Source organism: Cibotium barometz, chromosome 5 (assembly GCF_041138505.1).
Source record: "Cibotium barometz isolate CiBa-2024 chromosome 5, ASM4113850v1, whole genome shotgun sequence".
NCBI lineage: Eukaryota > Viridiplantae > Streptophyta > Polypodiopsida > Cyatheales > Cibotiaceae > Cibotium > Cibotium barometz.
The window spans coordinates 34,908,215-34,921,015 of NC_141050.1; the positions used below are offsets into that span (position 1 = coordinate 34,908,215).

General features: G+C 45.4%; 1 protein-coding gene across 1 annotated transcript in view; it reads right to left on the reverse strand.

Moving 5' to 3' along the window:
• VPS45 (vacuolar protein sorting 45) overlaps nucleotides 1-12,801 on the reverse strand; it is a 44,703-nt gene that overhangs the window by 2,661 nt on the left and 29,241 nt on the right. The window contains exons 4-7 of the mRNA XM_086798337.1: nucleotides 11,507-11,734; nucleotides 11,294-11,419; nucleotides 11,053-11,133; nucleotides 74-215 (exon numbers count right to left, since the gene is read on the reverse strand). Of these exons, the coding sequence (XP_086654463.1) occupies nucleotides 74-215; nucleotides 11,053-11,133; nucleotides 11,294-11,419; nucleotides 11,507-11,734 (577 nt within the window). The remainder of the gene's footprint in view (nucleotides 1-73; nucleotides 216-11,052; nucleotides 11,134-11,293; nucleotides 11,420-11,506; nucleotides 11,735-12,801) is intronic.

Here is a 12,801-nt window from a genome sequence, read left to right on the forward strand (position 1 = left end):
AAAAATACGATGAAAAATATAACTTAAAAGCACAGGAAAAAAAATGTCCTCATGGATGGGGGGGTAAGCACACCGAGGGTTTGGATATTCTGATTGCTCTTGGCCTTCTGCTGGAACTCGTCAACCATTTTTTTGATATTCATGCCAAGATCTCCAAAATTTTCGTACATATTTGCTTTGAAAAAGGCGTCTTGTTCTGATGACAATACAACTTCCTGAAGATTCACAGGGAACAACAAAAAAACACCTTTAAAGCAACCATTTCTGATTTTTTTATAAACTACAAGTGTAGAGTTCCTCCCTCCCTCCCCCACTCTTTTTTCCATTGCCTCTTCAGGGAGGGATTTGGCCCACTATCTGTAATCATTGACTTCCTGTCCAGTCACATGGAACACGAAATGGGGACGGGGAACGGGGACGGAAAAGATTGAGAAAGGCCATTTCCTGTGACTATAGAGTGACATGGGACGGGAATGGGAACAAGAAGATGCTCTCATCCCCAACATTCCTGAGTCTAAAAATGCCCATTCCCTGTGACTATGTGAATCTTGTCACCTACCCACTCTCGTGGACACCCGCTAGCCAACTCAGACGTCGAGTACGTGGCCGGATTCATGTCTTTGTAAGGACTATTGTGCAATTCATTGTAATATCGTCCATGCATCCAATGAGGAGCCCAGTGTGGACAGACTCCAAAGTTATTGGGTTTTTGTGTGAACACACTTAGTTGAACATTATTATTAGGGTTGGTAGAGTTGGTAGCCAACACACAATCATTGGACACTATAAATAGGAGTCTAGGCCTTAGTCATATTCATTCATTATCATTCATTGATCAGTCAATCATCATTGAGTCATTGAGAACTCGGGAGTGCTAATATTGAGGATCTCTATTCAACATTGTATATACTTCATGTTCGTAATACAAGGTAGATTAGGTCATCTATCTCTACTGTGTATTGAGCATGAAGAAGAAGCATTTTGTCGTGCATGGGTTTAAGTCTTGATTAGGCACTAATCTCAATCATTTAATTCATAAACATGCCTCCGCAAGCACCCATGTTACATTGGTATCAGAGCGTCGAGTTTTGACGGAAGAAAGGTTGCAATTTTTTTCTCTCGTAAGGGCGTGGAGATCCATCACGAAGAAAACCATCATCGTCAGCGTTTTCACTCAGGTTTGCATTTTTTTCATCAAGGTTGTCTTTGCAGATTCTATACCGGACAGCTCTTGTGTATGCAAGGGGCACTCAGTGAAAGGGCGACAAAGAAGGCCAAACACATGAAGTAGAGGGCAGACATAGCAAGCAAGCAAGGTGGCCTGCTAGTATTTCGAACGCAGCCAGACAGTTGGAAGAAGGCGCATTTGAGTAGTCCAATAGTGGGCACTCAAAGCCCGAATCTCAGAGAGCATGAGAGCGGCCAGATTCAGCAAAAACACGAACCTATTCAGGCTGTAGGACATCACAAAGTAGGCAGCAAAAACGCAGCCCTATTCAGGCTGTTGGATAGTGTCAAATCCCCACCGGATCTCCTCGTGGAACGCTCTTGCTACGAGACTCGAAACCTGCGAACAAACAAACAACATGGGGGTGCAAGCCTGACTCACCTCCCAACCATGACAGCCGTGGGCAAGCCCACAGTCTTGGCTGTCCCCACCGAGCCACGAGCTGAGCTAACTAGTTGACGTACCGACCAATCTCCTCCTCGCGACGTCCCATACCGCCACGAAGCTACCCTCGCGGGCCTCGAGATTGCTGCCGGCCACGGCTGCGTAAAGCAGGTGCACGTCTGCAGTAGATCCAGGCTCCAGACCATAGAGCTCTCACAAATCACGCGAGACTCTATATGACTAATGACTAACCTTGGCCACCCGTTTATAGGCTCTTGGCCGGTCATCGGGCGTCCACACTTGGGTGCCCGCCCGTTAGTCTATCCCTAACTCAGCTCGCCAATCAGCCTGCCTAGCTCCAAGCTTCCCCAAACCTCGAAGCTAGTCTTGTGTGCGTGTAGCACACGGTAGATACACACAGTGCACATGACATACTCCCCTTTCTCTAAGAGCTCACTCCTGAGCTCACTAAAAAGCCAGGGTAATCTCTCTGAAGAGTAGTCAATGTCTCCCATGTAGGGTCCTCCTCAACACGATCCTTCCACTTGATCTTGTATTCCGTGATGAGCGTATTATGCAATCTTCTTTCACGAAATCCAAGAATCTTTTCAGGTTCGTGCGGAACAAATGTCATGTCCTCGACATCTATAATTTCTTGAGTAACTAACTGGTCTGTTCCACCCAGTACTTCCTTAAGTCTACTGACATGAAATACAGGATGAACTTTCACATGAGAAGGCAAATCCAATTCATATGCAACTGAACCAATCCTTCGTATAATACGAAAGGATCCACAGTATCTAGAAGATAATTTTGGAGAGCGACCTGTCCATAGTCTCGGAATCTTTCGGAACTCGCAAATATACCATCGTTCCTTCAGAGAACTCTCTGGGTGAACGATGTCTATTAGAATAAAATCTGTCTCGGTCTTGAGCACTTCTAATAGATTCTTTCGCAACTTGTAACATTTCTTGCATATCTTGCAAAAAATTACGTACTGCATCATGCTGAAGTCCTGAGAATCCTACTGTAACGGGTGATCTAGGTTGAAAACCATACATAAGCATGAAAGGACTAAAACCTGTACTCGTATGCTTAGTACTGTTATATGCAAATTCTAAGATAATCCTCCCATGAACTCTGTCTTTTGGATACATATGCTCGAAGCAAGCGCATCTGCAACACTAATCTTCGTGAAATATTTCGCTCCTGCTAACCAATCAATCAGGTCATCGGATCTAGGGAGAGGATAACGGTTCTTAATTGTCAGCTTGTTCAATCTCTTGTAATCTATACACATTCTCCAGGTGTTGTCCTTCTTTCTTCTAAGCAACACAGGTGCACCCCAAGGTGATTTACTTGGACGGATCTGACCCATCCTCAAATAATCTTCGAGTTGTTTAGCCAACTCATCTTCCTCAGCTTGGCTCATCCTGTAAGGTGGAATACTGACAGGATGGGCGCCAGGGATCAAGTCAATACGATGATCTACTGCCCGTTCAGGTGGTAAACCTGATGGCAGTTCCTTAGGAAATACATCTTGAAACGAATCAAGTATCTTCTGTAATTCTTTGCTTTCAAACACACTTAATTCATTGACATCTATGGAAGGGATGAGAAAGGAAGAAAGTGGAATCAATACACAATGGAAAGCGGTATACAAAGAAGAATCCATTATATTTCCAAAATCAACTGTATTTACAGGAGGTTCCTGAGAGGAATGTATACAATCACCTAAAATACTATATTGGGTGTCCTTATGCTGAAAAGAAAAAATATGACTAGACCAATCTATCTGGACTTGAAGAGTCTTAAACCACTCAATCCCTAATAACAAGTCTACATTTTCTAGATGCATAACATAGCATTCCGGAGTATCTTTGTAGTCCTGAATCTGGATTGGAAGCATCTCCACCTTTCAATCCCATACTTGTCTTCCCGCAGGTAGGCGTACCTCATAGGTATGATCGTTGGGTGTCGTATCAAGACTCAATTTCTGCACAAGTTTGTAGTAAACAAAGTTGTGTAAGCTACCAGGGTCTAGAAAAATGTGAATTCTATGGCCATTCACTTCTCCATAAATTCGGAGAAGATCATGCAAGCCAAATACTTTAGAGTTGAACAGACAATCAAAGCATGTACTAGGGCGAGAGTACAGTAACTAACGTACCTGTCAAAGACAACTGGTTAGCTGCCTTTGGCTTGGGTCCTGCGTTGATCTTTGCACCCTTTTGCTTCGGGCACTCGTTACGCATGTGTCCTTTTTCTTCGCAGATGAAACAACGTCCCTCCTTCTTGAGCTTTAAAGCCTTAAGGAGTCGTTTCTTCTTCGCTGGTGTCGAACTTGGATTCTTCGAAGGTTGGTCCGAAGACTTTCCTTCAATTGTGTTAGCCATAGGTGCGGAGAACTTTCTTTTATGTTTATTCCCCTGCTCGGTAACGGATTTAGACTTGGAAGAGACCATTGTATCATCATAGATACGAGCTGAATGAATGGCCTCGTCCAATGTTGTGCATTTGTTATTTTTAACCTGTAAACGATATGAGTCTGGTAAACCAGTTACGAAAAACCCCAAAAGAGTAGTGGGATCCATCTTTGTAGCTTTCATTTGCAAGTCCCTAAACTTCTGGAGGTAGACCTCATAAGTGAGGTGCTGCGAGGTCATGGTCAAAGCTGTAAACCGGACAACATCATCATAATCATCCTCTTTCTTGAGGAATTCCTTCTTGAAGACGTCTTCGAATTGTGCCCAAGTTGTTGGCTTAGGGTTGAGTTCCTTCCACCAAAGCAAAGCTTTGGTTGAGAGGAAACTTGCTGCTAACTGGATCTTTTTTCCATCATCATATGGATGAAACTGAAAATGGACCTGCCACTTATGTAGCCACGTGTCCACGATCTCCTTGGTACGCTGCTTTTGCTCGCCCCCGAACAATTCCGGAGTAATGTTGGGGCCTAAAGCAGAGGCCAAGGTATCCATACCCAAAAGAGTAGAGAGGGTAGTGGTCAAGAGAGAGATGGAGTTCTGCAAAGCTTGCATCTGGGCGGCGATTTGTGCCTGACGTTCCGAAGAAGAAGCTTCGAGAACAACTTTGAAGTCTTGGAAATCTGATTTTGACACATAATCGTCAAAAAGATCGACATCGGTATCTTCCGTAGCCGGCAAGCCTTCGCGTTCGACAAGGAGCTCCAACTCCGATTCTTGGGTCGACATCGTGAAGAGGGCAAGTGGAGAAAAAATTCGATCTTTGCACAATAAAAGTGTGAGGAAACTTGAGAGCTTGAAAACTTGAGAGATGTGTGGCAAGAAGCCCACTTAAGGGGTTTATATAACTGTCCCCAAAAGCTACTTGAGCTTTTGCTTTTGTGTTATATATATATATATATATATATATATATATATATATATATATATTCTTCTTTCTTAAAAAAAACACATCTTTAAACCTTAGGAGGGACCTTTAAACTTTTTGAAAAAAAGTTAAACTAAAAAAAACCAAAAGCGCCCCAAATCGGCGAATGCTTTTCTGGATTTTTTTTTTCTTCCCTCCTAGATTTATCGATACTGGCGCCTACTGTACTGTCATCGGCCACCTACCTGCCGGAGCCGCCTATACTCAGGAGTCCAGAGCGGCCTGCGCCTCGGCTTGGCCGCCTCCATAGGCCTGGCCGCCTGGCTGCATAGGCCCAAGCGCCCGCCAGTCTCTGCGTAGGCCTACGCGCCTAGCCCCCTGGCCACGTAGGCCTAGGCGCCCACCTGACCGCCTGAAATTACGTCCAGTACGCCAACGCCCGCCAACTTTCACACCTCTCGCACGCTTGCTCTCTCTCTCACGTTCAACAAAAAAAACGAACATGTTTTTTTTTTCTGTTTTCTCTCAACAGTTCATGCGATTGCACAAACACGAATCTTCAGCCTTCTTCTTGCAAAGCAAAACAACCCTACCTACACCCTCATCACGGGTTTCTTTGATGAAAAAGCACATACTAACTGAAAAAAACAACAGCATGCAAAAACAAAACAGTAAGCTTCTTGAACACATATCTTTCTTCGACCTCATCTACTTGCTCGTTCACAAGGCACGCTCTGATACCACTGTCAATTCCCCACCGGATCTCCTCGTGGAACGCTCCTGGTACGAGACTCGAAACCTGCAAACAAACAAACAACATGGGGGTGCAGGCCTGACTCACCTCCCAACCATGACAGCCGTGGACAAGCCCACAGTCTTGGCTGTCCCCACTGAGGTTGACGTACCGACCAATCTCCTCCTCGCGACGTCCCATACCGCCACAAAGCTACCTTCGCGGGCCTCAAGATTGCTGCCGGCCTCGACTGCGTAAAGCAGGTGCACGTCTGCACTAGATCCAGGCTCCAGACCATAGAGCTCTCACAAATCACACGAGACTCTATATGACTAATGACTAACCTTGGCCACCCTTTTATAGGCTCTTGGCCGATCATCGGGCATCCACACTTGGGTGCCCGCCCGTTAGTCTATCCCTAGCTCAGCTCGCCAATCAGCCTGCCTAGCTCCAAGCTTCCCCAAACCTCGAAGCTAGTCTTGTGTGCATGTAGCACACGGTAGATACACACTGTGCACATGACAGATAGCACACAGAAGGCAGCCATCCACAACAGCAAAACTCAGCAGAAGGGTGCCTCCAAGGGGTTGCTACAGTCCCGCTAGTTTGTGGACAAAGGGGGCAGACAAGGCAACGTTTGTATATTTGGGTATATGCGGCTTCCATGGAGAGGGTATCGTTTGTACATCTGGGTATATGCAGCTTCCCTAGACAGGATAGCATTTGTATTTCTGGGTATATGTCAATTCCCTTGATAGAGTAACGTTTGTGGCTTCCCTGGACAGAATAGCATTTGTATATCTGGGTATATGCCAATTCCCTCGACAGGGTAACGTTTGTACACTTGGCCCTTTGGTATATGTGGTTTCCATCGACAGGGTATTGTTTGCATATCTCGGTATAGGAGGCTCTACCCACCATTCCTCCATTGCGCAAGGACGAAACCTTTGCCTGGTCCTTCACCACCAAGGTGTGTATGTTTTTCTTCACGTACATCTGCGGGGCAGGTACACGTGTAGAACATGGAGTTCAGGCAGATGTTAGCTCTTTGGTTTCTTGAGAGAAAGCATGGTCCACCAACATTGATCTTTACAAGAGCATAGAGGAACCATATAGGATAGAGAGGGAAGCTAAGGAGTTTCATGACTCAGAAGTGATTGATATAGAAGAGGAACATGATGGGAAGGATGGAGATAACAGCCATGAAGGAAAGGACTCAGACTCTGAGGATGAGGATGACAATGATCAAGGTGGAGGAGCTGAGCCTGCTTTCCCTAATCCTAGGGCTCCCCTAAACTTGCCAGATTAGGCCACTAGTCCTGAGTATTAGCGCTAGGTACATAACACACCCTGAGGACAGTGTGGAAAATAACCATATGAGAAAATGAAAGCATCAGGCGAGAAGCAGAAGAACTAATGGAAGACCAAATTAGAGCGAACAACCCAAGGCCAAATGGTTAGCTGGAAACAGCCAAACTATGCTTGAGAAGTGTCTCAATGAGAGAAGAGCTTCAGAGAAACCAGAGGCCTTCAGCGAGAGGCTAAACAGAACGCTGGATTTGAGGTTCTAAAGAAGCACAGAGGAAGCACAAGAAGCACAAAGAAGGGATCCGGGAGATAGCAACTTAACCAATCTGAGAGCAATCCAAGAACACTAGACAGATCCAATCAGCATGTGCCAAGAGGCATTGGCAACCTATAAATATTAATCATGTTCCACTTCCACTTCCACTTCCAATTGATGCCATTGTGTTCTTGTAATCATGTTCGATTCTATCCTTGTAATCCAAAATACATTGTGATCATACTAAGCAAGCTTTGGGGCAAGTCCATTTGTAATCCATCTTGGCAACATAATACAAAGCCTACACAATGTCTTCTTCATTTGTTGTTGTCTATTGTTGTGTTCTGGGCAAGAGTGAGCAAGAACCGAGAGTGAGAGCTGAGCTAGAGTGTGTTTTTTGGCAACTTAGAAGGTGACAAGAAGTCACCTGGAGATCCTAAACCTGTCCTCTCTTACCGAGGATCTCGGCTGAGAGTAAGAAGGTGGACTTATCAACAACCTATCAGCGAGATTCCATGTGTCCACAATTTTACATGACTCAGTCAATCCATGCAACTACCCCTTGAGTCTACTTCAAACTCTCTCTCTCTCTCTCTCTCTCTCTCTCTCTACGCAGATGACATTGTGCTCATATATCAAATTCAGCCAAGGGGCTTCAGAGACACTTGGATGCTCTATAGGTTTTCTGTACACAGCAAGATCTCACTATTAACCTTGGTAAAACCAAGGTCATGGTTTTCAACACCTCCCGCCCCTACACATCCAGATTGTGCTTCACATACAAAGGAGCCCCGATGGATTCTATGTGTACCTCAGAGCTACATTTAGTGGGCCCTGCTTTACCATGACCACAGCAGCACACACTAGAGTGTGCACGGAGAGATGCAACTTTGGCCCTACTTGAGCAACAGTGCTTCCAAACCCATTTCAAGGAGCCCAAGATGAAGGGTTGGCTCTTCGACGCCCTCGTCAACCAGCCTTGATGTATAGAGCACCTTTATGCGGACCATATCTATCAAATCAAGATTGGCAGCATGTGGAGAGGCCCCAGGTCATGATGTTCTTGTCAAAGTCACGCAGCAACAGCATACACACCACCCTAGGGCACTGAGCAACGTCGGCAATTAGGCTCCCACCTCCCAACCGTTGCTCCCCCCAAAAACCCAGCCGGAGGAGATATCTATGACAAAGTGCCACCACACCCTATATATGGCTCTTCGGCTTCCCATGCTCTTGCATATGGGATAATCCACAACTTCTAGTCATGCGATAAACCGAGAGTAGCTACAAGAATTGCCACTCCAACACCCTCCTTCAATTCAAGCACCTTGATCAAACAGAGGTTAGGACCACACAGGACCACACAAGCCGAGCTCTGATACCATGTCAAAGTCACGCAGCAGCAGCCTACACACCACCCTAGGGCACTGAGCAACGTCGGGAATTGGGCTCCCATCTCCCAACCGTTGCTCCCCCCAAAAACCCAGCCGGAGGAGATATCTATGACAAAGTGCCACCACACCCTATATATGGCTCTTCAACTTCCCATGCTCTTGCATATGGGATAATCCACCACAACTTCTAGTCATGCGATAACCCGAGAGTAGCTACGAGAATTGCCACCTCCAACAATTCTCTCGCATGATTCGTAGCAAACCATCAGTCCCATGTGGAAACATTCAAGTAGAGTTCGTTGCAGCCTCGATAGTGGTGAACGTACTTTTTCTGGCAGTCACTTACCCCCACCACTATCAGCACAATGGGCCCCCACAGATACCCGAGGCTTGCCTTGGAGTCCTCATGGCAACCTGCACTTGAGGGTCACACTAGAGCATGGTTCGCCAAGTTTCAACGTAGTTCTCAGGACACGGGCTCCAAATGGACCACCTCCCACCTCTTCAATACAGCCTGGACTCCCCTTTTGTCCCATGAGGACGTCAACCGGACTATCCGGTTTGACCTCCTTAGCCTCCACATACACAGCACATGGATTGCACCTTCGTAGCTCCCACCAAAGATGCACTTGTACAGAGATCATTTCCTCGAGCTCCCAAAGGGTGGCTTCATCCAACAACCAGGCTACCTGGGTATTCACATGTCACATGTCATGCAGATGCCAGCTACAAGTATCTTCCCACCGCCTACAAACGGAGACAGGGCAGGTAGAGCATGTATTCAGAGATGGAGAGCTCATACAAAGATCTCAGGAGGAGAGGATCTACAGATTTTTTTTTTCCAGAAAGGAGACTTCTATTAAGTATGAAAAATTTTACAAAATGGAGATTTCACACCAAGCAAGGTGGAGATCTCAACCAATCAAGAGCCTTGTGCTACCAATAGGGTCCCGAATGAGAGGATATGAAAAAGATACCAATGTCCCACTCTCATAAACTGGGCGCGCTTCCTCTCCGTAGCCCTCGAAGATACTTGGATTCTGGCCCAGGTAGCCATAATGGTGTGAATAATATCACTCCAAATCCTGCAAAGACACTAAGAAACAAGAATGGGAGTACCCTCAATGGCCTTAGTGCATCTAGCCTTCCAGATATTCTAGGCTGAGATGCTAGCAATAATCTCCCAAGAACTATCTAACCTCTATGCCGGAGGGACAAAGGGTGAAAGTGGCAAATCCTGAAGACAACACTGCCGAGCAACTCCTTGCCTAACCATAATGGCCAAGCTCCTGTCACGGGGTCGAGACAGAGGAGCACTATACCTATCACTACCCAATGTACTATGAGATCCACGAGAGATACCATTGTCTCTTCCGGGCGAGTTTTGGCCCATTTTCCAGGATCATGGACTTCCTTGACCAGCGCTGCCTGGGACTCTTCCTACAGGACCTTCGCATACACACAGATACACACTCCTAAGAGAGTGTCCGCCACAACCACCACCCCTCCTTCCTTGCCAACTGACCATCACTAGTTTCTTCCCAGCCCAAGGAGAGGATACAGGCATGGTGGAGGGTCCACCTCAAGATACCTCAGCTCCACCCCATCCGCAAGGAGTCACTTCGGAATAGGCTTGTGTGCTTCAACGTATGCGGCGTCCCCAGCCCACAGGACACCAACCACGATCCACCCATCAGCTCTAGATCCAGGACATGCTCCACTGCCATCACATCACCTTCCCACGTACCGTGACAGAAGGGGACCTCTCAGCCATACTCGGTAACCCCACGCTCGACATACTTGAGAGAGGTGTACCCTCTACTGGAGGATGATGTGCCCCACATGCTTCATATTCTCATGTACTCCATGATGAGATAGTGCTTACACCCCATGTAGTATCACCCTCCACTTCCAGAGAGTTATGTTATTGGTACTTGTTTTGTTTTTCTTTTCCATGATGAGACATACCATGGATAGCATTGTATCACTTTGGTCTCATAGACCCATTGGGTCTTTAGGAGACGTTAAATATAACTTTCTTTCTTCTTTCTTCCTTTCTCTCTCTCAAAGCAAGGAATAAATGACACATGCCTGTTCATATCCACTGCAGCCACCTCACAGGGCAGACAGGTGTTGAAACGGGAAACCGGGGAGGGGGGAAGGGGAATATATAGCAACCCTGCTGAGATTGTTATATGATATATGTTGGTGAATCAATCAAAATAAGGACACTCTAAAGTTTAAAGGGCCTCTTGGGCTAATCAAAAATTAATCAATGGCAATTATGAAAAAAACAAAAGAAGAGTGGGTGGGTGGTTGGGTTGTGTGTGTGTGTGTTGCTGGTGCACGGTGGTGCACAGGGGGCAGGAGCACTGCAGGAAGGAACTACAAAATCAACCTGTTGGTCTTTTGGAGTTTTTGAAGTTTCTTTCAAATTGACTTTATTGTCTTTAATTCCGATTAGCTCATGAACCATAGCCTGAAAAACCCACACAACCAGGAAAAAATGTTAAACATGTTATAGCAGTACAAGTAACTTTAAAACTTTCAACATGTTATAGTAGTGCAAAAGAGTGTAAATTATCCCCAATAAAGCAAAATTTCTATTTTTTTAAAAAGATGCATTACAAAAGGAGTACCTGGTAGGTCCACTGGTTGAGTAAAGGTGTAACAGGGTCATCCCTTCTGTCAACTATCAGCAGTAAAGGCGACATCTCTGTCCGCCTAAAGTCGAATAGTGCGCTTTCTTCTTCATACATGAGTTTCTGCACAGGGAAAGAAAAAACATAATTTCAGATTGCAATTTGAAACATCAGACAGATAATACTAATAATAATTCACACAAAGCTTACAGCTACTTCTTGTGCAACTCTTCGTGAGACTTCCGAGCTGCGTTGATATCGGATGGCAGGGCGCCTTTTCAGAGCCAAGAAAACAGCCGATATACCCTCTACCATTCTATCACAAATTTGTTGCATGCTTGGGGGATCAACAACTGTTGGCAGCATATAGACATGATTCGATGGAAGATTAAGAGTGAAGTGATAGGGGTCGATGGCAAGAAAATCCGCATAAAACTCCTGCAAGTATCACCTGTTAATAATTAATAACCATTAGCCATAGTTCACACACAAATTATAAGCACACTTCACACTGAGTAGAGCAGAGTTCCTTTTAAAGGCTGATGAGAGAGAATGTGAATCGACAGAACTCAAATATGTGACAAGCACCATGCTGCCAACTTAGGTTTTCGCCTATTTAGATGTTTAAAGGCCCCATGTTAGACGCATACTTTTCACAAGCTAGGAACCAATATAGACTCTATGGAGGGCATAAGTCTTGCGAGCAGTCCTAGAGTTGGTTTGGTTCATGGATATATGGATCGAACTCTATTCGTGCATGTATGCATACACTTTTTGAGGTATTATTGTATTTTGGTGCCATTGGATCTTCGTACCCTTGAGAATACATCGGGAATACTCCGGATTGTGTCATGTGAGGCATGTATGTTAATATGATACATCAAGTACTTTATTATGTTCATGGATGCACCTGGCTCCTACGGGATGGCCATTAGCAGAGTGGGTAAAGCATCAAGAGGGACATATGTGGAAAGTACTTAATGGATGTATTGTTTGGATGCATTGAGTGCTTTCATATGCTCATGTTGTACCACCCGTCGCGACTCTTGCAAGATGTCCATGGGCATAAGGCTTGCGAGCAGCCCTTAGACTGTTACTTTAGAGTAGGTAGAGCATCTTGAGGAGCATATTGTTTGCGAATGCATATATATGTCATGCATGTGTGTGTCATATGTAGAATGATGCATGGTTTTGCTTTTGGCTAACACAGGTTACGTGTTTCCACTTGGTTTTAGACTTTTGCTCCAAATTCTGAAGGAACACGCAAGAGTTGTTTGTCACTTTCACATGACGGTGTGGCCATATTGTGCAGGATGATTGTTTCATCACCCAGATGCATTGGAGGGCCATTTCTTTTGTCATATGGGTGTCTTTGCTCGTAGGATGCCTTACTGTGCCATTGAGTGCAATCGAGGACACTTGCCATTTTTCAAGAGGGGAGTATGTCACAACTGTCATGTGCACAGTGCGTATCTACCGTGTGCTACACGCATGCAAGACTAGTT